Source organism: Musa acuminata, chromosome BXJ2-4 (genome assembly GCF_036884655.1).
Source record: "Musa acuminata AAA Group cultivar baxijiao chromosome BXJ2-4, Cavendish_Baxijiao_AAA, whole genome shotgun sequence".
Taxonomy (NCBI): Eukaryota; Viridiplantae; Streptophyta; class Magnoliopsida; order Zingiberales; family Musaceae; genus Musa; species Musa acuminata.
Genome location: NC_088341.1, coordinates 24636445 through 24663833, shown reverse-complemented (window position 1 = coordinate 24663833; position 27389 = coordinate 24636445). Strand labels below are relative to the sequence as shown.

General features: G+C 39.3%; 2 protein-coding genes and 1 non-coding gene across 8 annotated transcripts; 1 reads left to right on the top strand and 2 right to left on the bottom strand.

Moving 5' to 3' along the window:
* Positions 1 to 650: 650 nt before the first annotated feature.
* On the top strand, positions 651 to 13691 carry LOC135584062 (splicing factor U2af large subunit B-like). 6 transcript variants are annotated; one of them, XM_065104296.1, is made up of 14 exons: positions 651 to 895; positions 1946 to 2190; positions 6757 to 6909; positions 8258 to 8325; positions 8623 to 8742; positions 8952 to 9022; positions 9119 to 9163; positions 9236 to 9295; positions 11086 to 11146; positions 11230 to 11342; positions 11428 to 11874; positions 12500 to 12635; positions 12865 to 12932; positions 13278 to 13691. In XM_065104296.1, the coding sequence occupies exons 1-14, from the start codon at positions 779 to 781 to the stop codon at positions 13413 to 13415; spliced, it is 1842 nt and encodes a 613-aa protein (XP_064960368.1). In that variant the 5' UTR covers positions 651 to 778; the 3' UTR covers positions 13416 to 13691. The 6 variants fall into 6 exon arrangements, with proteins under 6 accessions (XP_064960368.1, XP_064960367.1, XP_064960370.1 ...); XM_065104295.1 differs by having other exon boundaries at positions 8620 to 8742; XM_065104298.1 differs by lacking the exon at positions 8623 to 8742.
* Positions 13692 to 15561: 1870 nt separating this feature from the next.
* LOC135611427 (small nucleolar RNA snoR83) lies at positions 15562 to 15690 on the bottom strand. Its single transcript, XR_010486569.1, has one exon. It is a non-coding gene; the product is annotated as a small nucleolar RNA snoR83 (small nucleolar RNA).
* Positions 15691 to 16789: 1099 nt separating this feature from the next.
* LOC135610153 (UDP-rhamnose/UDP-galactose transporter 2-like) lies at positions 16790 to 25554 on the bottom strand. Its single transcript, XM_065104294.1, has 5 exons — positions 25277 to 25554; positions 24396 to 24580; positions 24101 to 24301; positions 18241 to 18402; positions 16790 to 17327 (listed from the first exon to the last, which is right to left on the bottom strand). Exons 1-5 carry the CDS (start codon positions 25404 to 25406, stop codon positions 16980 to 16982), a joined length of 1026 nt encoding a protein of 341 aa, XP_064960366.1. The 5' UTR covers positions 25407 to 25554; the 3' UTR covers positions 16790 to 16979.
* Between the last annotated feature and the right edge of the window lie 1835 nt (positions 25555 to 27389).

Genomic DNA, 27389 nt, shown 5'->3' with positions numbered 1-27389 from the left:
GATACAGGCATGTTTCATTATTTTTCCCCATTGGACCATGGGATATTAGGAAATATGTATTTTTTTTTTCTCTCGAGTAAAATTCTTCATAAGCTTTTTTCCTTTTCTCTCTTTATAATGTGACAATACTTCAAAAAAAAAAAAAAGACTAGGTCGAATTAATTTCACTATATCGGATTGTTTGGTATTAAAGGAAGAACCTTAAAAAAATCTATAGATCGAATCAATGATAATTTCACAATGATCAAAGATAATTATATCCCAACAAGGAGTATAGCTCAAATGATCATACCAATTGAGCTTTCCTCTACCTCACTCGGAATGATATATATATATATATATATATATATATATATATATATCCAAAGTGTCTGAAGCGATCAACACATCCCTTAACATAAAAGGATATTTATAATTATTTTTTTCCAAAAAAATTAATTGCATATCCTTTATATTCATTTTTATAAATACTGTATATATTAGATAAACTTCTCACGAGAGGAAACTGTTCCGCCGCCCGCCGCCCGCCGCCCGGTGCCGGTATGCGAATCCGGGTTGGATAACCGGTATCTGGATACCGGGTACGGATCGGTAATGATATGGATCCGGATCCGACATGATCCGATAGCATCCCCATTAGTACGAAGCTCGGGAGACGTAGGCGGTCACCTCCACCCGCTTCGCTCGAAGCCCTAAAAACCACTGCCTTTGCGCGATCCGAAGCAAAGGCTTCGAGGGGAAAGAAGAAGACGCAGACAGATACGAGGGGTTATCGAAGATGCCGGACTACGGAGAGAGATATGAGGGCAACGGTGAGGAGTACAATGAGTACGGCGCGGCCGCGCCTCCGGCGAAGGGCAGCGGTTTCGATGACTTCGGCGATTCCAGATCTCAGGTACTCTTCGTTTACATGCTATTTTGGCGTCCGATTCTCCACTTCAGACGGTGGATTTCGCCTTTCCGTTTCTAAACTGTGTGTAAAAAGATGCCGTTTCTGTTGCGACTGATCTTGGGAATTGTTTCTTGCTGCAATTTCTGATAGTTGAATCCCGTACGGGGAACGTGCTTCAGCATCGCTGGTTTATCAGTAGATATACCAACCCGATTGATGATTGGTTAGATTGTAGGGTTCAGGTGCAAATTTTAGTTATTTTGTCCTTTTAATTACTACCTTGCACATGTACGTGGACTGGGGTTTGATCGAGTGTTTATTTAGTGTTTCATGTTTACTTTTTTGGACACTCATATGTTCATTCAGTATGAAAGACTAGGAGGTCTCCAAGTAGGCGCCCTGCTATTGGATGTCAAATTTTATCCGCCAGATCCATTCTTATTGATTGTGTGTCTTTCGAAACGTAATTATGCCCTTATTTACTTGATTCATACGGTCCACAAAATCGAAAGTGTACATGAAATAGAATCTTTCTTAGTTTGTTTATGGTGATAATATGATGATTTTGATAGGTTGTAGGATTTCAGGTGTAAAATATGATTTCTTTGGATTTTTAAACTGCCATCTGTAACATGTTCGGTTGGTTTTGATTCTTATTTGTATTAGGTTTCATCTCCCAATTAGGTGTTGCTTTTTTGGTTTGGTTTTATAGGTGTTAGGGTTTCAGGTGTAAAGTTCAGTTCTTTTGACTTTCTAAATCGTTATCTTCATCATGTACATTTTGTCCTGAGTTCTATTTATTTTATGTTTCATCTCCCATCTATCTGCTGCTTATTTTGTTGGGTTGCAGATGGTTTTCTTTTCTTATTTTGTTGTGTTGAAGATGGTTTTCTTGTATGTGTTTTTCAGTTGGTTCAGTAATTTTTTTTTTTTGCAAATTTGCTAAAATTTTTTCGATATTAGACCTTCCAGCAGTTTGTGTTCCTTATCTGATGCAATGTATGCTGCTTGGTGCTCTTGATGAAGCTTCACTAACATAGTTCATTTCTACAGTATGATTCCCATGGACGTGAGAGAGGGTCCTCAAAGAGCAGAGACAAGGAAAGAGAAAGAGGCAGGGAGAAGGAGAGGGAGCGTGACAAGGATAGGGAACGGGACAGAGACAGGGTCAAAGATCGAGATCGCGAGAGGGATCGTGATGGCCATCATAGAGACCACAAGGACAGAAGTGAAAGGAGGGAGCGCGATCGAGATAGATCTGATGATCATGATCGTCACCATGGTCGAGAGTACGATAGGTACATTGAGATATGCTCTTAGTTTTTTCCCCTACTAAAGCAAAACCTTATAAGTTATAACCAAATATTCTAGTTGGATAAATATGGTACTACCACATCTATGTTTTCTCCTTGTTTCCCTTGTAATTGGAAATTGGAAACAGTAAGTACCATACGTGTCCATGTATGTGTATGTACGCTTTTAATTAATGGGTATGACCTGCTGCTTCATGGATATAGGCAGATTATCCAAAGTATAAACTGTCTTCATGCTAATAGTTGTTCTGCAAAAAACAGTGTTTCTAAAATTGCTAAGTGTCAAAAGGAACCAAGGTCTCAAAATGCCTGAGGTGCTAGGTGCTTGTCTGAGCGAATCGAGGCACTCCAGAATATTAAAATATAAAAAATATATATGGAGGAAGGTGGGGGAAGGAGAAGAGGAGTAACCAGCAGTTATGGAGGAAGGTGGGGAAGGAGAGCTCAGCGAAGGAGATTATGGATGAAGCAGTGATTTAAAAAGGCACTCGGGCGAGGCGAGGCGAGGCCCGAGCGCCTCGCTAATCTCCCAGGCGGCGCGCTTAAACAGGCGCCGCCTGGGCGCTCGCCCGAACCCAGGCGCTGGGCGCTTCAGGCGAGCGCCTGGGGTAACCAAGGCGACCAAACCAGGATTTTAGGTCTGGTTCGGTCCTGGTTCGGTCTATGATGGTTAGTTGGTTCAATCGAACCAACTAAAACTGATATAAGTGACAATCGAACCCTAACCCTCGTCGTTGCCGATCCCGATCTCGCAAACGTTGCCGCTGTCGCTGCTCGCAAACGCTGCCGCTGTCGTCGCTCGCGTCTCCCGCTGCTCGCCGCTCCTGCTCCCGCTGTCGCTGCTCGCAAACGCAACGCTGCCGTTATCGTCGCTCGCGCCTCCCGTTGCTTGTCGCTCCCGCTGCTCGCCATTGCCGCTGCCGCCGCTCGCCGCTGCCGCTTCCTCTTTTCTCGGTCAGTAGGCTCAGCATCCCTTTACACTTCCTTTTAACAATATACGTATACTATATACTGTTAATATTATTAAGTTTATTTGAAATGATTAATTTTTAATACTATTAATAGATTAATAATATATTATTTTGATTTTAATATTGTTATTTTTTATTTATTTGAAATTTTTTGTTAATGTGACATTGTGATTTTGTATCTTAGATTTTTTTAATTTAATAGCATATTTTTATTTAAAATTTTAAATAATTATATTTATTAATTATATTATATATTTTTATATTTTAGCGCCTCGCTTTGCTCGAGCGAGCGCCTGAGCGAGTGCCTAGCGCCTTGGGCGTTTTTGGACCTTGGCGCCTTTTGGTGCCTAGCGCTTTTTAAATCACTGGGATGAAGGCGACAGACGTAAGGTTTCAAGTCTTTAGCAAGCCTGTTAGCTCTTCACCTCTATCTTAGATAGTTAGTCACTTATGAGGAATCTAATACCTTTTAGTTAGCTTTCTATGTTGTAGTTCCATCTATTTTCCAGCTGATGAATTTTCAGAACCTCATTGAGTCAATTATTAGAATGCATTCCTTATTCTCCCAGGTTTTGTAGGTCGTATTTTCTTTATTTTGTGGTTTGTTCTTAACTCGATGATTATCCTCATGGAGAGGTTTTTAGATATGCTGTTCTGCATCTAGAAAATATTATTGGCCAGACAAGTTTACTCAATCTATCAAGTTTTGTCAACTAATTAGGAGTATGATGACAATAAGTCTATTACTGGTAAACAGTGCATCTTATTTTGACTAGTATTGTCAAATCTACAATGTGAAGCACCATGAAATAGGCATAAAGTTCCTTAGCTTGAGCTATTGGCAGGATTCCGAACAATATAGTACCTGATTCCCAAGAGAATGCCCATGAGTGTTAGATTAACAAGCATCATTACCATGCTTGCTAGAATGGGCCTCCATTCTTTATCAATCAGTGGGTTTGATCATTCTGGAGTTTGATTTGACATATCTTAGTTATATTACTTTAAGAATAACCCTTTATTCATGTGGATGACCTGCTCCCAATTATAGGGATATACTAGCTGGAGACAGTATTGTGAACTATAGAAAGTTCTTTGCTCATTTACATTCTTGCATAAGGGTGCATAAATAACTTTATGTAATGTCTTTTGGTCAGTGCATCAGTTAGTGCTTTGATGACTTTTTGGTGATTAATTGTTTCTTCCATTACCTAAAACAAAGAATTGGACGGTATATGTTAAGAATCCATATTTGGCCTTGGTGGTAGTATTATTTGGATAAAGCAAAGAACTTAAAAAGAAATGTTGGAAAATTAAATAAAGATCAAAGTGACTAAAAGTTTTAGCAATGGCAGTATATGTTAAGAATGAATCATATATTTTGTATTTCTTTGTAGTTATGCAAGTAGCTGAAATTTGTTTAAACATATTCATAGATAATAAATACTAGAAAAACCAAATTATTTGTCCAATATCAATCTGCGATCAACATTTTTTAACATCATTTCCTATTACTTAATCATGTGGTGCACCAATTCCTTCTATTTGTGGGGTAAAATTAAATTAGGTGGAATTAGTTGAGAAAGCTATATGAAATATTTGAATCTTACGGTTAACTAGACTTGTTCTTTGACATACTACTATCATAACAGTGTTTTGTGCAGCAGATGTAATGTTGGCATCTGTTTGATATCTAAATACTGAAGTGTTTGCAAAAATTGGAGTATGAATTTACTAATTGTGTAATACATATTCAAACAAGAACTGAGGTAACTTAATAATATGTTTCATCATATCTAAAAGGATATATCAAGCGTATTGATCTCCTTAGTTATTGGTCTGAGGCTCTCATGCCACACTGATGATGTGTCTTGGCAATATGATTAGCTTGTAACAATCAATAATAAGTTCTGTGCCATTTCTTGCCAATCAGTGTATGCTGCTTTGCATGGTGACTAGGTGGACAAAACGATGATTCTCGATTGGAAGGAATTACACAAGATTATTTTGATGTCAGAATAATATTTTACAAATTTTGGTTCACTTGTAAATGACTAATATTACAGGTTTCAGGACTGTAAGAAATCCTAAATCATTACATCATGGTTATTTTTGTTGGGACTTTGCAGTGTCAAGGATTTCTATTGTTGTAATATTTATCTTATGATGATAGTCAAATTCGAAACAGTGTGGTATTTTGTTGACATTTATTATTGAGTTGGAAACTTATACATTATTTTAGATGGGTGTTTATGCATTTCTTGTATACATGGATATTTTTCTCCTGTTGTTATTGGAGGTTGATTCACTTAATAGAAATTTACCTATATTTTGTTTTTTTCATGTAACATTATATTGATTGCTTTGATTTTGTAGTATTCTATAATATTACGTATATTTTTGTACATTTTGTTTAGTACCTTTTGTTGTTTCATTTTGGGAAGAAGATTCAGTGCAAACCGAATATATGTTTAGTGCCTTAGTCCAATGTAGTCAATATATATACTATTGTTACCGAGATCATTATGTCTCCCTTGTAACATTGATTAGACTTTGTTGTTCCATGTTCTTGGTATTTGTTAGTATTGAATAATGATAATGCATATTCCAGATCTTTTAACTGGAGATGTTATTTGATAGGTATTGTTTAGTATCATAGTTACAAAATCAGTATATTCCTTTTGATTCGATGACCCATTCGTTAATTGAAGCATCACTGAGTTCAAAACTTCTCTAAGTTATCTACTATTAATCTTTTGGCCAAATTAAACACAAAGTTAATGACTAACAAGACAAAAAATGTATGTGAAGTCCTAAATGATCCTGATAGATGATTTAACATGTACATGGATGCAAAAGAGCGAACCAATTAAGGCTATCCTGCATGAACCATGAACCATGAACCATGAACCATGAACCAAGAAAGAAGGTTTAAGAAACTGCAGGCTTTTATTTGAAGTTGCTTTCAAAGGCACTTCTATGGCTTTTGAATCAAATATAGTTCTTCCATTATTAAACAAGATGTTTAAGAGTGACTTTGTTTGAGAAGCTATTTATAGATATTTGTTTTTTTTAATTGGTTGTATGCATATCAACAAAAATACCAGACCACTTTTAGTAGGATGCATAATACTAAATATGAAAATTGTAAGGGCTTATAATTGAAGACTTGTTTGGATCTTTTAGGCAAGCAGAAGCAGTTTCTTACATTCTTTATTAATCTACAGAAGGGGATAATAAAAACAATTTGATGATTTTTCTAATGTGACTACTCATGAAACTTGCAAGATTTGCTTGGAAGGTGTTTGGAATTCATCTCTAAGAGCATAATCTGTTACTATTTGCAACTTTTAGTGAAAAATCTGATATTACTTATGAGTAAAATATTTTTGATCCAAATTCAATAGCATATTTTAAGTGTCAAGGAAGTGCTTTAACTTGTATATTCAAATGTATTATCCAAGAGGACATTGTTCGTCATTGAATTATCTTGAAAAATAATTCTTTGATCCTCACTTTGGAGGAAGGAAATAAATCATGACGTAGGATTTCTCATTTTCTATCGTAATGATCCTTTCAGGCACAGGGATCATGATAGAGATAGAGATAGAGACAAAGATAGAGATGGGCATCGTAGTCATCGCTCACGGTCTCATCGGTCACGATCTCGTTCTCGATCAAAGGGTAGATCCAGTCGAAGATCAACGTCTCGTTCTCGTTCAAGATCAAAGAGGTAAATTATGCATCACATATGCAACAACGTTTTTTTTGGCTTACCTTGTATTTTAACTCTTGCCAATGTTTTTATTTGACTTGTTAAGTCATTTATTTTCTTTATACACCTGTTGATTTTAGGCTTTACTTATTTGTGTTATCATCATCTGTAGCTACTCTTTATGCTATTTGTTTGGCTATAGTGGTGTTACCCTCAGTTCCAGATTGATGTATTTTTGGATTTTCAAATTTATATTTCTCTTTTGGATGATGTTAAGCCTTGGGTTTTAGGCTTTTAGGATGTATATTAACGTCCAATTTGGATAGCATGGTGCAACCCAAAACTCATGGAGTTTGTAGTAGCAGTTATAGCAATATAGGTCACTTTTTATTCTTGATTTTGGTTTAAGTTGCAATTGAAATTTGTTAATTCCGCAGGGGAAACTGAAATGATAATATTACATGTGGTGAAAATAATCAGTGGCACATCTTTGCTTTTTTCAATTGAAGTAATTTTTTTGACGCAATAACTGAAGTCATGCAAGTATTTTGCTGTTTTAGTAAAGGATTATTATGGACCCTGTGTTGCTCAAATTACAACATAGGCTAAACTTATTTGGTTTTTGATTGTACTGTTGGAGGCCTGTTTGTTAAGAAATGATCAAACAGTATTGAACAGGTTTCTCGTCTGAGTGGTAGACAAATTATTGGGACTTCAAATATATACAGCAACGGATAAGCCATGGACAGATGGGATTAACTGGTGTACACCTGTTGTTATCGTTTATATGGGTAATATAGTGTTAAATTGATAAATTAAGCCATGGAGGGAGAGAGGAGGAGAGACAATACAAGAAGTGGGAGGGGAAGAAAATGGAACAGTGAGGGCAGCAGAGAGAGAAAGATGAAGGGAGGGAGGGGTGAGAAGTGGGAAAAGGAAGAGCAGCAGCAATGATGCTTGTTGGTTGCATAAACAGGAAAGAAATAATAATGGAAGGGAGAGAAGAGGGTAGAGAGGTTGGTGGCAAACAGTTAAATGAGTTCTGTAGTTCTGCTCATGGTCTATCATAGGGCCTTTTGGTTTCGATTGTGCTATATGATTTGCTGGGTATTGATGCTTTAAAGATTTGTTTGCTTGTGACGAAATTTTTACCATTAGGAAAGTAGATATGATATAATTCAGTGGATCCGTAACCCACTATGAGATATGTGGTAACATTTCCAGATGTTAACTTGGTAATATTTTGATATTTGATTCCATGTTGTCTAATTTCTTTGAGTTAGTCTTTTTTGTTTTGTGTTTTCCTTGTTGCTTCTGCTTGTAATCCTTCAAGTAACAGAGTTAATAATTTATTTCCCAATAACAGCAAACGAATCAGTGGTTTTGACATGGCCCCACCTGCTTCTGCTCTTCTTCCTGGTGCAACTGCCACAGGTACAAATATTATTTAGTGAATGATTTATGGTCTTGGTTTTGAAAGTGTAGCATAATCCATGGGTTATGAGAGAATTATATCAAATACTTTGGTGCTCTTTGGTAAGCTATCTTTTCTCTGCATTTTACATGAGTAGTATATATGTAATCGCAATAGAGGTCTAAAATATCTGCATTTACTTTTTTTGTAATTTTCTTTTACTTGATAACTTCATTTTCAGACTGAGAACAATCTTGGTTTTTTCTTGTCTTTGTTGTTTGTTTGTTTTGTTTTGTTTATGTATGTTGTCTAAGAAGGCAATGTTGGGCCACTAGTCCCACTCTGCTGCCAAAGGGTGCGAGCGGACTCTCTAGCTTTTATGTGCAAGAAGGAACCAACGCACCAGTTTGATGGATCTTGTTCGTCTTCAATCGGCAGTTATTTACTTTTTGCCAGATTTACATATATTATCTTTAATCCATGAAAGTGATTAGTTTATTTGTTTTCTTTGTGATGAATTCTATTTCAGAATCCAGATCAAATCTCGTACGTGCGAGGGCATAAAAGAATGATGCTGCATATATTCTCTGATGCTTATTATAATTGTTTTAGTATTACATGTCAGCTACTCAGTTTCTCTATACAGGTCAACTTCCTGGAGCCACTCCAGCCATTCCTGGAATGTTTCCGAACATGTTTTCTTTGGCAGCTGGACAGGTTCTTGACTCTGTTCTTCGCTAATGTGCAACTTTATGGATTTGGTACATGCTTTTGTGTTTGTAATTTGTTGATAACATATGTTCGTCTTGCTAGATTCCAACTATCCCTATCATGCCAGTGCAAGCCATGACTCAACAGGTATGGTCATCCATAGATTTGTATTACACATTTTTTTGTCTCGCATGTTGTAATTTTAATTTTTTACTTTAGGCTACTCGGCATGCTCGGCGTGTATATGTTGGTGGCCTTCCTCCAACTGCTAATGAACAGGTTATGCCTTTCTATACGTCTCTTATTTTTTTAATATAAATTTTCTTGGTGGCTTGTCTGATTGCCTAATGCTTAACCATATAGAACGGCTAGTCTTACATTCATGTAGATTCTTCTTTCAACATAAGAGATACAGGAAATCATGTAAAAAACCTCTGTAGGTTTTAAATTGGTTTAATGCAAGAACTTTGTATTACGAGTTAGAAACTAGCATATAGTAGTTTACTTCTGTGGATGGCCTCATTCTGTACATTTCAGGTTGATCTTCTTGGGTAATTTCCATGTCCTTTTGGTTAAATGCAGTTTTCTATGAATTGAAGTAGTTCTTGGGACTGCAGAGCTTGTATGAACAGGAAAAGGAGTCCATCATATGAGTGGTCAAATGGAAGCACCAAGTCATACTTAGCCAATAAATAAGTAAATTTATATTTGTTTCTTTCAGGAATTAAACCAGTCTCCTAAAAGACTTCTATTGTCTTCACCTTTGTTCATCACCTTCTCCAAAGTTTGAAGTGTGGTATATTAGCATAATTCCTTTATAATTTGAGCAATATTAAGTATCTCTCTAATTTTTGTACATCAATATAAATATACTTCTGTAGTTATCAGACTTTCTTTTATTTTTTTTGTTTGGAAAATTTGATTAATCAACTAGTTCACCAAACTATATATTGTTCTCGTATATTTCTTTCAATTCTCAGAAATTCTGTCATCCTCAGTTATACTAACTTTCTGGACCCCGTATCCAATTTACAATTTTAACCCTAATGCTAAGTCGTTAAGTTGTTGATAGAATGTTCATTGAATTATTTATTGAAAATAATTCTTCCAGCCTTCATTGTGTTCATAAAGATGCAGCATTTGATCTATTTCGTTATTTCCTCTAATAAAGTTCCTAATTCTACTTTCTTTTTTCCATCTTGAGCAAGCTTATAAATTTCCTTCTTTAGATGTTTAGTCATAGCCAATAAAAAGTCTTAAAAAGTCTCATGTATTATTCTTGCAGTGTTTTTAGCATCCTTTTTAGTTACTATGTTTCCTCTAAAATTTTTGATAATTTTACAAAATTTCTCATTTCTTAAATATATTTTCTTTGTACTTTTTTATATTCATTGTCCCAGCATCGGCTCTTCCTTGATACAACACATGACTTTTAAATTATCCAAGAACCTCATTTGCTACTATCTTATTTTTCTAGTTATCAAAAGCTACACAGTATTATGAACCATCAAGTTCCACACAACATAATTCCACATGACAAATGACAGTGGAGGAAAAAGAATAAAACATTCTCTCTTGATGACAGCTTGTCAACAATGCGTACTGCAAGGAATTTGTGTCTTGTGGCTTGCTTCTTCTGATCTTAATTATCCAATTGATTATCCCAAAGTATCATTTTGTCTAAATTGCTATGAAAGCACAATAAAGTATTTGGAGGTCCAGTACGTCATGTAATGCAGTTTATGACATCTATGTTTATATTCAATATTCAAATTGATTGAGATAGTTTTGAACATATTTATTGAGAACAACATTTTTTGTTTGATGGTTTTTATTTACTGTTTCATACCATTTTATTTGTGTCATATTCTGTATGCATGATGTAATTTCAATAAAATATCTTTTCCATCTGTTATGAATCTGGTTGTTGAAACTGATTATTATATATATTTTTTGCTGAATTGGTGTTTCTTCATGTTCCCAAATAATTTGATCGAGTTTTGAATTGATGTGAGAGAAATTATGGTTTATGCTAATGGATTTCCTTCCATTCGATAAATTCTTTGCAGTCAGTTGCAACATTTTTTAGCCAGGTTATGTTTGCTATTGGGGGTAACACCGCTGGGCCAGGTTAGTCTATGTGTATCAGTTTTATACTTTACAGAACTTTGTTTATTAAAAAATGCCTAATTGCCTTTCTTATTTGCTTCTAGGTGATGCTGTTGTGAATGTGTATATAAACCATGAGAAAAAATTTGCGTTTGTAGAAATGAGGTCTGTTGAAGAAGCAAGCAATGCAATGGCTTTAGATGGCATCATTTTTGAGGTTTGAATTATTCAAATAAGATGCACTGTCGCTTTGTTCATAGGTGACTCAAGACGCTAACGTGGGTGTTGCTATGTTTTTGCAGGGTGCACCAGTGAAGGTCAGAAGGCCAAGCGACTATAACCCTTCTCTTGCAGCTGCACTTGGTCCCAGCCAACCCAACCCAAATCTTAATCTCGCTGCAGTGGGTCTTACACCAGGTTCTGCTGGTGGTCTTGAGGGGCCTGATCGAATTTTTGTGGGAGGTCTTCCATACTATTTTACAGAAGCACAAGTGAGGGAGTTGCTTGAATCTTTTGGGCCTCTTCGAGGTTTTGATCTTGTCAAGGACAGGGAAACTGGCAATTCAAAAGGATATGCATTCTGTGTGTATCAAGATCTCTCTGTCACAGATATTGCATGTGCAGCTCTTAATGGTATCAAGATGGGTGATAAAACCCTTACTGTAAGGCGTGCTAACCAAGGTGCTGTACAGCCAAGGCCAGAGCATGAAAGCGTACTGCTGCAGGCACAACAACAAGTGGCACTCCAGGTATAGTGCAAAGTACTGTTAGTTACATGGACTAATGATTATATTATCAATTACAACCCGAGTCATTTGCTAACAAACAATTAGATTGATCTTTGAAGATGGTGATTGGTACTTGTATAGTTACTTGTACATTTTTCTTTCGCTTTACTTGTTACTTGTACCTTTGAAATGTCATCCGATAGAGAACTTTCATCTGAGATAGCAGAGATGTTAGCTGTTTATTTTGGTTGAATGTTTTCCACGACATGTTCGACTTATACTTGTTCATTCCATTTAGTAACCAAATACATGTTCATGCATGGATATTCTGATAGTATCTTCATTATGTTTGTTCTGTATTGTCAAATTTGCACAAAATTTATATTAGTAGTGTTTATGGTGCTTTAATAGTTTTCAGTTGTCTGTTTAATAGATTGTTACAGAATTTTTAATCTAAGTTGCTGATTAAATGACATCATTTCCCAAGTTCTTCCATTGAAGTCACTTGCGAGCAATATCATCAACTTGATGATTTTAATTACTTGTCTTTATTGTCTTGTATGTATGTATGTACACACACATATCAGATCATTCTTTGTGGAAGGCAGTGTGTAAACTCTTTTTCTAATGATTTTTTCTGGTGTAGAAACTTGTGTACCAGGCAGGATCCCTTCCTACGAAGGTAGTATGCTTGACCCAGGTAGTTAGTCCAGATGAACTGAATGACGACGAGGAATATGAAGACATAATGGAAGACATGAGGGCGGAAGGTGGAAAATATGGTGAGGGAATAAGCAAACACTTCATGTTCGGTGGCATTTAACCTCATTTTTTATTTGTTGCTGGCACTTTTTTTGCCTATATATGTTAGTCTTTGTATCTTAACCTAATATAGAAGAGTCAGGTTTAACTTGCATAATATTCTATTCTTTTCTTGAGATCAAGATCTCTCTCTTGCTTTTGAGCTTCTTTTATTTGCTCTAAATTTGAGTACCTATTATTTCATTGCAGGTAAGTTGGTCAATGTTGTAATCCCACGTCCTGTACCAAACGGAGAGCCAGCTCCTGGTGTTGGAAAGGTCAGTTAATTAATGGAATCCTTCTGGCATGAAGCTCATATGACAAAAGGTCTTCTATGTTTTAGGAGACACTTCGATTTAGGATTTAAAATAGAATGTCTTCCTGAATGTCCTTATCCGTCTCTTAAATTGAATGAGTTTGTGTTGACCTGCATTCCGTTTGTATCTGTACTTGTTATAATTGTGTGGAATTTGATAGTCCAATTATGAATGCATTCTTCTTTCCAATGTTGGATCCGTATCCCATTCATTCTCATGCTACGATGAATGATCAGTTTTATCTCTAGGTAGTGCAGTTGGTTTTCGTTCTCCTGATCACCTTTGATAACCAATGTGTTTCCTCAGGTCTTCCTGGAGTACGCCGATATCGATGGATCTACCAAAGCTAGACAGGGCTTACATGGAAGAAAATTTGGGGGAAATCAAGTTGCTGCTGTGTTTTACCCGGAGAACAAGTTTGCCCTAGGAGAATATGATGGGTAGCTATTTTAATAGATTCGCTAGGCAGTTTGTAGACTAATCTGTGCCACAGTTTGATGCGGGAGTGTACTTATTGCACATTGATTATTAGATTCATGTGCTAACCAGCCTAGGTTTCATTCAGCATGTAAAATTCTGTTTGGTAGGTACCTCACTTAACGGTCATTCCAGTGAGCCTATAAATCAGCAGATATATATTGCTATTTGAATATCTGACATTGCCAACAGTTGTGTTTCTAAAAGCTTAGGAAGTTGATAATTATTCTTTTTATTATGCCAGCTGAATTTGATCATCTTGTCTACTACATTTACACTGGTTTCCTGGCCCCCTCCGATTTAGGTCATGTTCAATTACTGACTTGGATAAAAGGTTCGATTGTTTTCGTCGTGTTGCATGAATATCCTGCATGCCCGGTATTGGGTTGTTCATTTTGGCTTTATACCGATATTTATTTATACACCTAGCATTGGTTGGTCACGCGAAGTCGAGGGATCAGTCATCTGGGTTTTACTGTCTTCTTGGATTCCCTCGAAAGATGGGTGTGACTCGGCGACTCAGAGTTGCATAGGTAATAAAAACTGATAATAAAAAGAAGAATTTTTTTTTCATCCTTAAAAAAAAAGAAAATTATAATATGAATAATTAATCTTTGTTCATTGAAAAGAATTGATAGTCGAAAAGAAAGAGAAATTAAAAATAGATAGGTCGAAAGAGAAATCGAACTATCATAAATCGATTTTTCACTCTTTATTTATATATTTGTTTTTCTATTTATGATTTAATTTAATTTTTTATTTATTATTTTAATTTATCAATCGAGTTTTTAAAATATATTGATTTATGGAATGAATTTTAAAATCGATTAAAAAATTATTACACTAATTTATCTCTCCTTTGGACACTTATCAACTATTCATGTTCGAGGAAATAATATCTAAATGGATGGAAAAAACAAAGGTTTATCATTCACTTATTTGTTCACGTGAATAATACTCTAAAGCAAACGATTATATATTATTTCTCTCAATTAACTTTTTACATCATATATAAAAACTCATATTTAATATAATAAAAAAATTAATATTTTTTTATTACTCATATTCGTACTTACCTATCACATAATATTAGTCTGAGGACTCAATATTGATATCGAAACCATACGAAAAAGATCATTCAAATTTTTTACTTTTACAAAAAATTATCATCATCATATTTTTCATAAAATGATAATTAGTTAATTTTTTATTATTTAGAAATGATGCAATAAAAATCATGTGAATCTTTTCGATTTTAATAAATGTTATCATAAGTATAAACTTATAACTTTTAAAATGATAAAATAAAAATATACAAATATCACTTTGGTTAAAACAACTTGAAATGTTATTATTTGAACTGTTCACTTTCGTTTTGAAGGATTTTCACATAAAATAAGTTTTAGAAGACTATCCTAACGACTCAATATTTTGTTCATTCAAAATTTTATATTTTGAAACAGCATAATAAAGAGTCCTACTGATTTTTTTTGTTTACAATCCTCTGATATATGCCTTCAAAGTACTAACTAACGTAGCCAGTAAATTATCACAAGTATTACCTAACTAACTTGGTTGATAACCATTTATCACAAGATTTTAAGGTCGAATCCTCTTTTTACCGTTTATTTTTTAAAAATAATAATTTAAAATCTATAATAACTACCAGTATCATAATACATTATTAAATTAAAATTTTAAATTTATAATAAAAAATTTACTATTAATGTTTTTAAAGATAAAGAAAAAAGCACTCAAGACTTTTAACCTCTAATTTAACTATAGACCAGATTCTCGAAAATTAACTAAATTACATTGAATCACAGAACCTGCACAAATCAGCAGCATCCCTATCCCTAGCCTTTGGGTTCTGTCTATCGCACCTATCCCGGTCACCAAAATGTTGCTCTTTCGATCACAAATGAACATAACAGGATAACGGATACGAAGATCAAAAAGCTCATCTTAACGATCTCAAACCCCAAAGAAAAGAGGAGAAAAAATTGCAGATTTTAAATTAAATCTACCGAACAAAACGCCCCCCACCCCGAAAAAGCGAAGACGAAGAATACGAGCAGTTACTAGAGAACGCTGGAGGACACAACACTACAAATCATGTACGGCGAGCTACTAATGAAACGCCTTCACGAAAGATAGAGAATGCGCTATCAGCGAAACTGCCGGTGGTTGGTATTGGCCTCCCATGAATCAGATAAGCACCAAAATCAAGCTTATCTGGGATTAATGAAGGCCGCCTCTCTTCTGTGCGTATGTGGGGATCTAATCTCTAATCGATCGATCGAGAGAGAGAGAGAGAGAGAGAGAGAGAGAGAGAGAGAGAGAGAGAGAGAGAGAGAAGCATCAAGATCAAGCTTATCTGGGATTAATGAAGGCCGCCTCTCTTCTGTGCGTATGTGAGGATCTAATCTCTAATCGATCGATCGAGAGAGAGAGAGAGAGAGAGAGAGAGAGAGAGAAGCATCAAGATCAAGCTTATCTGGGATTAATGAAGGCCGCCGCTCTTCTGTGCGTGTGGATCTAATCTCTAATAGAGAGAGAGAATCGAAGAAGAAATCAGGCTGCGAAGGAAAGGTCGCAACCCTAATCGACCAGCTGCCGTGAGAGAGAGAGAGAGAGAGAGAGAGAGAAGAAATCGGGCTAAACGGGAAAACTAGCAACCCTAACCCACAGGTTGCTGGCACGCCCCATATATATATAGCGAAGAGGTATGTCAATCATGGGCGATCTGCGTATGATGGACGGCTCTGATGACGAAGCAAGAAGTAATCCATGTTTTTTTTTAGCCCTAAAATTTTCGGGGTCCTGTGGTTTGTGCCAATCCCATGGGCAGAACTCATGGGACCCACTTATATATGTTGGTCTCGACAATCAATTGAAATATTTACTTGTACAAAACCCATGAATTAAGATCACTTGTTTCTAATGGAACCAAGTGAGTTGCTTCTCCAAGGTAATTATTCATTTGAACTGTGCGACGGAAATCATCTCTCTTGTTCACCGTCTTCTTGAACAAGATGAATTATATGATACAAAATTTTTCCATATGAGATTGTGTACATCGATTGATTCTCTCCGAACCCTGTTGTATTATAACTAACGGAAGCACTGGATAAGCCCTTTTCTTTTTCTTTTTCTTTTTTATAAGACTATTTTCTGACCAAAACATTAAAAAAAAAAAAAGGCTCAACCCTCCTCTCTTCAAGAATCGAAGCTATCTGCCACTCATGGCTTCAGATATGCTGAGGGAATCAAGTCGATACATAAAGCCAACTTGAAAGAGAAACCCATTTTCCTGACAACAATTTTACCATCACAGCACCTTAACAAACCCTTACCATTGCAGCATTAAACTCCACATGATCTGAAACGAGCTGGGAAGAGAAGACCCCCTCTCCCCCACATCCAGACGACAATGTTATCAATCAAAGATCAAGAACTGAAAAACAAATAAATAAAATCCGCATAAGAATAATAACAGATCAGATAATAGTAATCCGGGTTAGCTCTCTCTCATCGTGCAAGCTCGATATCAGGCTTAGCAACACCGTTGTCTTTCTCCAAAAGCATATCGTCCTCCCCATCCAACTTGCTATCTACCCTGATGTCTGGACATATTTTCGCCTTCTTCTCGTGTTCCACGGCCCAACTGTAAACCACCATGCCGACCACCGCAAGCAACATCCCCAGTATGTTCTTCAGGGTCAAAGCTGAATCAAACAGTAGCCATCCCAAAACTAGTACACACACTGTTTTCATGTGACCCAAGACTTGGAATGATGTGGCAGAGAACCGGCCGATGCAGAGGTATTGGCTCGTATTGCAGAAGACCGCAAGGATACAGGAGAGAAGTATGAATGACTGCAGAATGGTAAAGCCAAACACATTTATCGGGAAAAGTAGAAAATTACTTAGATGGAGCTAAATGGAAAAAAACACATGCACGTTCCATTTAAATGCAATCTATAACTGCCTTCCAAATTTGTAAATCCTGTCGGAAGAGAAGAATTCTCATAGCCTCATCAAAGCTTGTATTAGCTGTATGTAGTAACATCACGAAGCTATTTACTTTCATCGATTTCAAAAAAATCCTATAATAGAGTTCCTAGAGATCTATTATGATTTGTTTTAGAAAAAAATAGTATCTAAGAATTATCTTTTTTTCTTTTGAAATATGACATTTCATTAACCTCTCATTGGAGGGTTATCCAAAAAAACTGAGTACATAAAAGAGGAAGCATCAGCTCCCCAATAAAAGATTGATAGAAAGAATTATCTTAATGTGATAAAAGATATATATGATAGTCACTAATTTTAGGACTGTAAGAGATGCATCTAACCATTTTCCTAGAATTAGATAGTCACTTCAAGGATCCGCTTTAACTTCTTACATTTTTTTACATCGATAATAAAAGAACCTACTAGCCATATCCTCATGGTATATGTTGTTTGCTGACAATACTATATTGATTGATGAGAGGTCAACTAAAATTAACTCTACATTTTGAATTCTGAAAACAAATTTTAGAAGCTAAAGATTTTAGATTACACGATGCTACGATTGAATATATGAAACATAATTTTAGCAAACCTAAGAAAAAAACTGAGGTTATTTCAGACACATGTTCAGATGTTATTAATCTGAACCAACTCTATGAATTGGATATGGCTCAAACTGACCTATAGCAATCACCACCTGAAATGTAAAGTTCATAGCAAGAAACAAATTTAACCAACTTTGCTATAAAATGTATTTAAAGGTTTTATAACTTACAGTTGCTCCCATAGAGTAATGGTAAGTTAAGAGTGAATGACCATTTAGATAGTAGTCTGCAAACGGGCCAAATAGAAGAAGAGAGATGGCCTGGATTGGTGCAGTTTTGCTTAGAAGTTCAAACGAACCAATGTCGTACTTTTTCTGAAGAGACCCGATCGTCTGAAATAATAAAAGCAACATTAATTCATCTACCAACAGCACAATGGGGGTTTCTAATAATTGTTAAACCACAAATTAAAGCATTAATCAATCATTTAAGAACAACAAATGAAATATAGCTGACAACAAATTCTCAGGCAAAGAAGAAAGTTAAAGAATATTAGGCAGCTCAGCCTTCTTACTAATTGAGTCTACATAACTACCGTAACAGCTGCACATCTGTCCGCATGATATATGTTGCCGTAGTGTGCAGTCTAGTTGGAACATTATTATGTATGCATTGTGGAATGCTTACTACCTTCTGTATATGCTGCCACCAAGACCTATATTTTAAACAACCCCAAACCCTCTTCTACTGCATTAAAACTTATCCAAATATCGCTTAGTCTACCTAGTATTAAACCCATTAACCCCTGCAAATTGTACCCTCAAACAAGACCAACTAGCACCTTGTAGGTCAGTTAGACATACCCAACTGCAGATATTTAGCTCGTTTAAGTGGTTGCTGATGAGGGTAATAAATGGCGACAAGACTCGGGCTGACGTCAGCTGACCCAGACGAAGCTCACGCCTCGATCAACCCGGCAGAGCCTGGTCAAATGAACCAGAACACAGGCCGAGGCCCATTAACGACCGCTCAGGCTCGATCCCTCACGCCACGCCAACAGCGATGTCAGACGCCATCAGAGGTACGATCCTGCTCCATGCGGGCAGGCACATCAGGTAACACTAAACTTCGCTATAAATACCCTCGCGTTCTAAGCGCCAGGAGGAGGAAAAGAAAAGGAGGAGACAACTGAGCAAAAGAAACCCCCTTTACCATCCACTGACTTTATCGTCGGAGGGGTCGGGCCGAGCACCCCGACCTGACCTTTGTGCAGGTGCGAAGCCGAAGGTCCCCACTGGACGCGCAGGCGAGGAGTTCTTGCCTGGAGGAAACGGCGACCCCGTCCCGATCGGACCACCGCAGCCGGCCGCCTCAGCAGTCTCGAGGAACGTCCCAGGGAGATCCCCGTCATCAGGACCCAAACTGAGCCGCATCGGCCCCGAGGCCACGGCTTAAGGTTGTTTACACCAACAGATTGGCGCTAGAAGGAGGGCTGGAATGTCGAGGGATCACTCGATTGGCCCGGACGAACCTGCGACTGAGGGGTCACATCCGATTGGAGCTTCAGGGGAACATCCCCCACACGGAGATCTTCGTGACAAACACCCCGCCACGACCTCAGAGCGCTATTGGTGGATATTCAACGACCCGGGCTTATCGTCACCCGACGGCGCCCCCGCCGACCCGTCGCCCGTGTCATCCGAGGCCTTTCACGACCTCACCCACCAAGTTCGAACTCTGACCGATATAGTGCAATCCATTATTCCACTTGTCGCTCGTCCGCTGCATCCGCCGGCCGTCCGACCACTGCGGCAACAGGAGCCACCCGTTCAAGCCCGCACACCACCTCGGGAGCTTCCCGCTTCGCCTCGGGTCCCATTGGCCCCACTCGGGGATCGAGTGACGGCGAACCCGAGGGGCCACCCGGAACCCGATGCACTATCTTCAGATTCTACTGACTCTTTTCGAGTCCAGTTGCGCTTCATCAGCCAGCGACTGGACGAGGTGCAGAAGGAGGTTCGCAGGTCGAGGGGAGAGCTCGGGGAGGACGCACACCAGGGATCTCCGTTCACACCCGAGATACAGGATCAGACAGTCCCCCAGAACTTCCGGCTCCCCTCCCTGGACGCTTACGATGGCTCCACCGACCCAGCGGACCATGTAGCTGCTTTTCGCGCCCAGATGGCGCTATACGGAACCTCTGATGCTCTGATGTGCAGAGCGTTTCCCACCACTCTGAGAGGGCCGGCCCACGCGTGGTATGGCGGCTTGAAGACCGGAACGATCGCTTCCTTCGACCAGCTCGTCAAGGACTTCGAGCTCCACTTCGTGGCCTATGCGCGGCCGAAGCCTTCCGCGGCACTTCTCCTCGGACTCAACCAAAGGGAGGACGAGCCCCTCCCCCATTTTGTGAATCGCTTTACAACACAAATCCGGGGGTCGCCGGACGCTCATCCCTCTCTGTTAGTGCAGGCGTTTATGACAGGCCTACGACCTTCCAGATTCTTCTGGTCCCTCGTGGAGCGACCCCCCACCACAGTACCAGATATGCTCCAGCGGGCTAACCAATACATCGCGGCAGAGGCCTGGGTGGCCGAGACGAGGAGCGACTTTTAGCAGCGGGCTCCATAGAAGAAGTCAAGCACCCGCCGTGGCTATCCGATGTAGTCCTCGTAAAAGGAATCTAGGCCCTACCTCAATCTCTTCCGAGCGAAGGCTCAGTATCTACCTGGCTCGCGGTTAGCTCCGGCCTAACCCCCTTCTGTATCTACACGGTTCGGCCGTAGACTGCCAGAGTCCACCTCAACGCGGCCTGCCCGCCTGAGCCGTGTCCCTCGGTCGCATGTCGCCCGAGACCACACCTGCGCGGCCTACCCGCCTGCGTCATGCTCCTCGGATCCATGCTGCCCGAGACCACACCTGCGCGGCCTGCCCGCCTGAGTCGTGCTCCTCGGCTCCATGCCTCCCGAGACCACACCTACGCGGCCAGCCCGCCTGCGTCGTGCTCCTCGGCCGCATATCGCCCGAGACCACACCAGCGCGGCCTGCCCTCCTGAGTCGTGCTCCTCGGCTCCATGCCTCCCGAGACCACACCTGCGCGGCCAGCCCGCCTGCGTCGTGCTCCTCGGCTTGCCCGCCTGCGTCGTGCTCCTCGGATCCATGCTGCCCGAGACCACCTCAGCGCGGCCTGCCCGCTTGAGCCGTGTCCCTCGGCCGCATGTCGCCCGAGACCACACCTGCGCGGCCAGCCTGCATGCGTCGTGCTCCTCGGATTCATGCTGCCCGAGACCACCTCAGCGCGGCCTGCCCGCCTGAGCCGTGTCCCTCGGTCGCATGTCTCCCGAGACCACACCTGCGCGGTCAGCCCGCCTGCATCGTGCTCCTCGGCAGCATGTCGCCCGAGACCACACCTGCGCGGCCTGCTCGCCTGCGTCGTGCTCCTCGGATCCATGCTGCCCGAGACCGCACCTGCGCGGCCAGCCCGCCTGCGTCGTGCTCCTCGGCCGCATGTCGCCCGAGACCACACCTGCGCGGCCTGCCCGCCTGCGTCGTGCTCCTCGGATCCATGCTGCCCGAGACCACACCTGCGCGGCCTGCCCGCCTGAGTCGTGCTCCTCGGCTCCATGCCTCCCGAGACCACACCTGCGCGGCCGGCCCGCCTGCATCGTGCTCCTCGGCTCCATGCCTCCCGAGACCACACCGCGCGGCCGGCCCGCCTGCGTCGTGCTCCTCGGACCCATGCTTCCCGCGACCACATCTTTTGTTCGGCTCGACCGACTAAGCCGTGCTCCTCGATCGCACACTATCCAGAGCCACTGCTGTACATCCAACCCTCATCAATTGTCAAGCTCCACGATTCCCGCACCCTTGGCAACGAACCGGCCTCCGCCCGACAGACACGGTTCCTTAAAACCGAAGCCATGCCTCGGACCCGCCTTACGACAACCGACGCATAGCTTCCTTTGGGGGGGGGGAATATGATGAGGGTAATAAATGGCGACAAGACTCGGGTTGACGTCAGCTGACCCAGACGAAGCTCACGCCTCGATCAACCCGGCAGAGCCTGGTCAAACGAACCAGAACACAGGTCGAGGCCCATTAACGACCGCTCAGGCTCGATCCCTCACTCCATGCCAACAACGATGTCAGACGCCATCAGAGGTACGATCCTGCTCCCTGCGGGCAGGCACATCAGGTAACACTAAACTTCCCTATAAATACCCTCGCGTTCTAAGCGCCAGGAGGAGGAAAAGAAAAGGAGGAGACAACTGAGCAAAAGAAACCCCCTTTACCATCCACTGACTTGATCGTCGGAGGGGTCGGACCGAGCACCCCGACCTGACCTTTGTGCAGGTGCGAAGCCAAAGGTCCCTACTGGAAGCGCAGGCGAGGAGTTCTTGCCCGAAGGAAACGGCGACCCCGTCCCGATCGGACCACCGCAGCCGGCCGCCTCAGCAGTCTCGAGGAACGTCCCAGGGAGATCCCCGTCATCCGGACCCGAACCGAGCCGCGTCGGCCCCGAGGCCACGGCTTAAGGTTGTTTACACCAACAGTTGCTTCAGAACTAATTCCTCTACTAGGAGGAGCTCATACTTGAGCAGCAATATAGATCATAAATATTTCACCCGTATTAGAGGTTTGTAATATTAGTTGAGTCCCTAGTTCCCTAATTCATTGACTCAAAATAATATTTATAGCTTCTCCTAGGCTATAATCCATCAAGTTAGATTAGCAAAAGTTTAATACGAAGGAAATGATTGGTATGGTCTATACACTAGTATACGAGCATGCTATTAGACAGATACAGCATAGTTGGTATACTGAAGTATTTTGGAATCTGATAGATAATACCCACCACTATTTTCTATCAAAGTGATTGCCGATGAGAGCAAGATCAGAAACAAGCTAAACTAATGAGGTTCATGTTGTTTTATGATCGAAGCAATGAATGCCATCTTTTATATACAGTTCATGTAAAAATGTGTAGCTTATAAAAGACATAATGAGGAAGGAATAATAATTAAAAAAAACAAGCAACAGAAGGGATAGCATAGTCATTTTTTTAAGTAAAACCTAGCCCTCAATTAGTTCCAGTTAAAAGCATGCTTATGCGCAGAAAATGAGAATATTTGCATATAAATTGACATACTGTGAAAGAATCTAACATATTTGTAATTTCAAAGTGTGTATGCAAAGTTTTATACATGTCAAAAGAAGAAAATATATACAGGTGACCCATAATATAACATCTTGGTGACCACAAATTAGAGAAATCAGAATGAAAAAAGGATTTTTCATTTTGTTTGCAACAGGTAAACAACTAGACAACTATTAAAAATGAAAATAGTAGTACAACTACTTGACCAGAGAACAGAGGCATAATGCTGTAGGTCTGCTGCAACAACAGGAAATAGAGGAAGGAAAGTAAAAGCTATAACCAGTGAGAAATAAAGTAGAAGAAATGAAAATATCAGGAAAAAACAGAAGAAAGAGAATTAGGAGGTTTAGAAGTCATGATGTCTCTTTATTTATCCCACGAAAATTACCAGGAGTGCCCAAGCAATAGCACAGTTTCTTCTTAAACAAAAAAGTGATTTACTAATACTATGGTCCAAATAGGACTCTTTAAGAGTGCACACCCAAATAATCAGCATGCAAACGTATTAGTGACGAGGAAAACAATCGACTTATCCCTGGAATATAAGACTTAAAACATGATGTGACCTAAACAACATAAGGGTTAGTGTGTGGAGCCTTTCAACCTATATAGAGACCATACAGGATTCTATTAACTGAGGAAGACATGCTACAAGATTCTGTAACATCTAAAATCAGAATCCATAGATAATAAAAAGCATCTTCTGCAGTAATCATCAAGTTGGATAAAACAGAAGTTGGTGTATATACATAAATGGCACTGGAAATTGGTTCGCTTGGGGAAATAAACCATGTGAAGTAACTTCATGACAAGCAGGTTTTCAAGAATAAATTAGTTAGGAATTTGGCTATCCAATCTTGATGATTTTAGAAATATAAAATGAAAAAAAAAAATCATATGACTTATTCCAAAAGAAAAGTTAAGATGCTCACTATTTGCTGCAAGGATGTGCAGAATACCGCTACGCATGCACAAAGTAAGCCCTTATTTTTTATCTCGACATCGGTAACAGTGCAGATACCAACACCCACAGCCACAGCTGTAACAGCCATTATCACCCTAGACGAGTAATGTTTACTATGCAAGAAATATTCCATCAAGCAAACAACTGGTATTATGCTCAACTTGGATATCTGCATTTTTCACAAGAAAGTTTGATCTGAGACACTTACATATCAGGAACCATAAATAATTGCTTTTTTTTTTTCCAACCATAAAACAATGGACCTGATAAAATCCAACTGAGTTCAACATGAGGCTAAGATTCATCCCGGTGATTGACATATTAGCAACAATGGAGAACCATAAGAGCTCCCAAAGAGGAACATGCTTGGAGACTGATAAGCCAGTTGCATTTGAAATCCAACCAACAAGGGCCGTCATGGTAAAGTGGAACCCAGTTAGTGTCGTCGCTGCAGAATTTTAGTTTTCGTAAGTATACTCAATTAAGAAATAACATCAGGAACTTAATACCAAATGGTGCAAAATGATGGGGCTTTTCAAAACGGTGAGTTGAACTCTTAGTTTCCACCTTCAGAGGAACAAAGACTTGATTTACCATGTCACTTTACTATATCAAGCACTCATACCACGGTAGTATTACAAAACCACAATAATCTAAAATTTTCTAAACACTAAAACCTACTAGTAGACGCTTCACTTCTTCGGCTTATCAAAAGAACAAATCAAATTTCACAATAATTTTAACATCATTCACTTTCCGACTGTTAATAATTAAATCTGAAGAATGGCGTACGTCTGAAGTAAATTCAACTCACCAAATCCGGCTAATAGCTCACTAGGATATTCGACGACCCAAAATTCCAAATTTTAAACAGAAAACAACCATAATAGGTTCGATGTTTTTCATTTCTGAGTCAAATATCAAATCTTTATACTTCAATTTCAATTCCAACACGACGCAAGCTCATGTTTATATCTCCAGTACTCAAATTTGTCCACTCTTTTCCCCAAAAACCCATCAACAGAACAACTTCCTTTCTTCTTTTGACACAAAGATCGAAATCGCAGCACTTCAAGAGTTCCAATTCCCGGCGGGGAGAACGGACGAGGAGAGGTAGGTGAGCAGAGCCGGAGAAAGGGAGTACCGAAGGAGAAACCGTAGCCACTGTTAGACATGAGCTGCTTGTTGGTCATGATAAGGCCGACGGCGCTGACCACGTTCATCGCCCACGCCCCCGCATCCGACACCATCGGCTTCTTCTTCTCCGCGTCCATCGCTAACCCCCGATTCCCTTCCCAGAGAGGAGGACGACAAGAACGCTATCGCGAGAGAGGGGAAGAGAAAGCGAAGGCAAAGCGACAGGTGAACACTTGGAGCTTCTCAAGAATTTTCCGTTGTTATAGAGAGGAAAGGGTAAGAAACAAGACGTAATATTACTGAGGACCCTCCCCTCCACTCGTATCTTAAATCATAGATCCAAGAAAACACGAATCGTCGTTGGAAGGTCGCAGCCAACGCACGTCTAGTAAGAACAAGGGAGATTTCATTGGGGAGTGGAAGTGGGAGATTTGCTGTCTTATTCTGGACAGGGTTCAGGCTTCTTTACCAACTCCCGCCGGACCGAGAAGAGGTCCACATTATGCTTACGTGTTTGAAATTTCATTGTGATTTAAAACATCACCCAAACAAATTTTGGGAAGCGTCAATGAATGTAAAAAAGATCATGATTGCTAACACTGAAGTCTTAAAAATCAAATCCCTGCTCTTATTATTTATCATTTTGTAAAAAGGGAAAATTCACCTTTTTTTTTTCTCATTGGCCATACTCTCCCTGTCTGGCTTCGCACACCTAAACCGTGACCCGGCTCACGCGGAACGTCGTTCGGAGTGACGTCGAACCCTGTCAGCCGTTACACAGCTGATGTCAACTCACCGACACCTGGAAGTCTGTCTCATCAAGTTGAAGGATGGCTATTATATGCCTTGGATGTTTTATGAATTATATATATATATATATATATATATATATGATGTATTTAAATGATGTGCCAAAAAAAGGAACAAATGCCTTAATAATTTCAGAGATCGATTTTTTATTTGACGAGTGAAATCTGATATTGTTATTTCTAATTAATACAAAATCGAGCAATATCATAATATCTATCCTTCGTTTGACGTCATAATGCCAATCTTCGCCGTCGGTTGCCTTATTCCTTGTGGGAGAACCGTCGCAGATTGCTTTGAGATCCGTAATTATAATATTCATATAGTAGAGGACTTTTTTTTGTTTTGGTCTCTTTTCATTATGTTAAACGAGACGAGCATGTCTTTTTCTTTTTTATTGGGAAACGACCAAAAAGGGAGTCGTTGAAGAGTCAGTGCAGTGTGTGGGATCAGATGTATCGTCATCTATTCGAGAGTGCGACGTCAACGATGGCTGCTGCTAACCGGTTTACCGAAGAAGACAGAAGGATTTCTTCTTTCTGAAATCATTAATCATTTTTTAGGCAAAAATAATAATTATTATTATTATTAGTCGGACGGTGATTAGTGAACTCTATACGACGATACTTCATAATTCAAATGATTGATTGCTTGCAAGAGAGATTATAATCATTTAAACTGCTTTCTGGATTTATATATTAAATCGATTTGTATAAATAAGAAGATATTTTTTTTTATTTCTATTTTATGAATATTATCATTTTTTGAACGTGACGAGATTAAAGAATCTTGCATATAAATTTTATGTCATCCAGATGAAAATATTCGAGGATAGATGGATTTAATAAGAAAGAGGAGATCAAACAATTAATATAGTAATACAGAAAAGGTAATTAGATACTTCAAATTTCTTTCTTGACTTAAGGAAGGATTAATGCTTTATATGAGAATGACTTAGAGATCTATATGGTTGGCCAAATATTCATCATGTATTAATAATATCTCAATCCTCCCCCCCTTTTTTTTTTTTTTCCTTTTCATGGTTTTTAGATATTCATCCTATAACATCCTTTATTTTTAATTATTTTATAATATATATTTATTCAAATTATTTTAAATATAAAAAATTATTTATAATTTTATGTATTAAAAAATATGAATGTCATAAAATAATTTTAAAATAAAAAGTAATACACTCTCTCTATTAAAAAAATTTAGTCCTTTCAATTATCATAACTATTTCCTCCCTAATAGTTTTTAAAAAATTACCGTAATCTTTTTATTGATTGAAGTATAATAATTTAGATGACTAA

What these genes read in the sequence shown, in the direction of transcription:
- LOC135584062 (XM_065104295.1), top strand. Translation starts at nt 779, where the DNA reads ATGCCGGACTACGGAGAGAGATATGAGGGCAACGGTGAGGAGTACAAT. An exon ending in GGGTAACACCGCTGGGCCAG is followed by an intron (nt 11,147 to 11,229) that starts GTTAGTCTATGT and finishes ATTTGCTTCTAG; the next exon opens with GTGATGCTGTTGTGAATGTG. An exon ending in CAGCTCCTGGTGTTGGAAAG is followed by an intron (nt 12,933 to 13,277) that starts GTCAGTTAATTA and finishes GTGTTTCCTCAG; the next exon opens with GTCTTCCTGGAGTACGCCGA.
- LOC135610153 (XM_065104294.1), bottom strand. Translation starts at nt 25,406, where the DNA reads ATGGACGCGGAGAAGAAGAAGCCGATGGTGTCGGATGCGGGGGCGTGG. An exon ending in TGGCTACGGTTTCTCCTTCG is followed by an intron (nt 24,581 to 25,276) that starts GTACTCCCTTTC and finishes AAAATTCTGCAG; the next exon opens with CGACGACACTAACTGGGTTC. An exon ending in ATTACTCTATGGGAGCAACT is followed by an intron (nt 17,328 to 18,240) that starts GTAAGTTATAAA and finishes ACCATTCTGCAG; the next exon opens with TCATTCATACTTCTCTCCTG.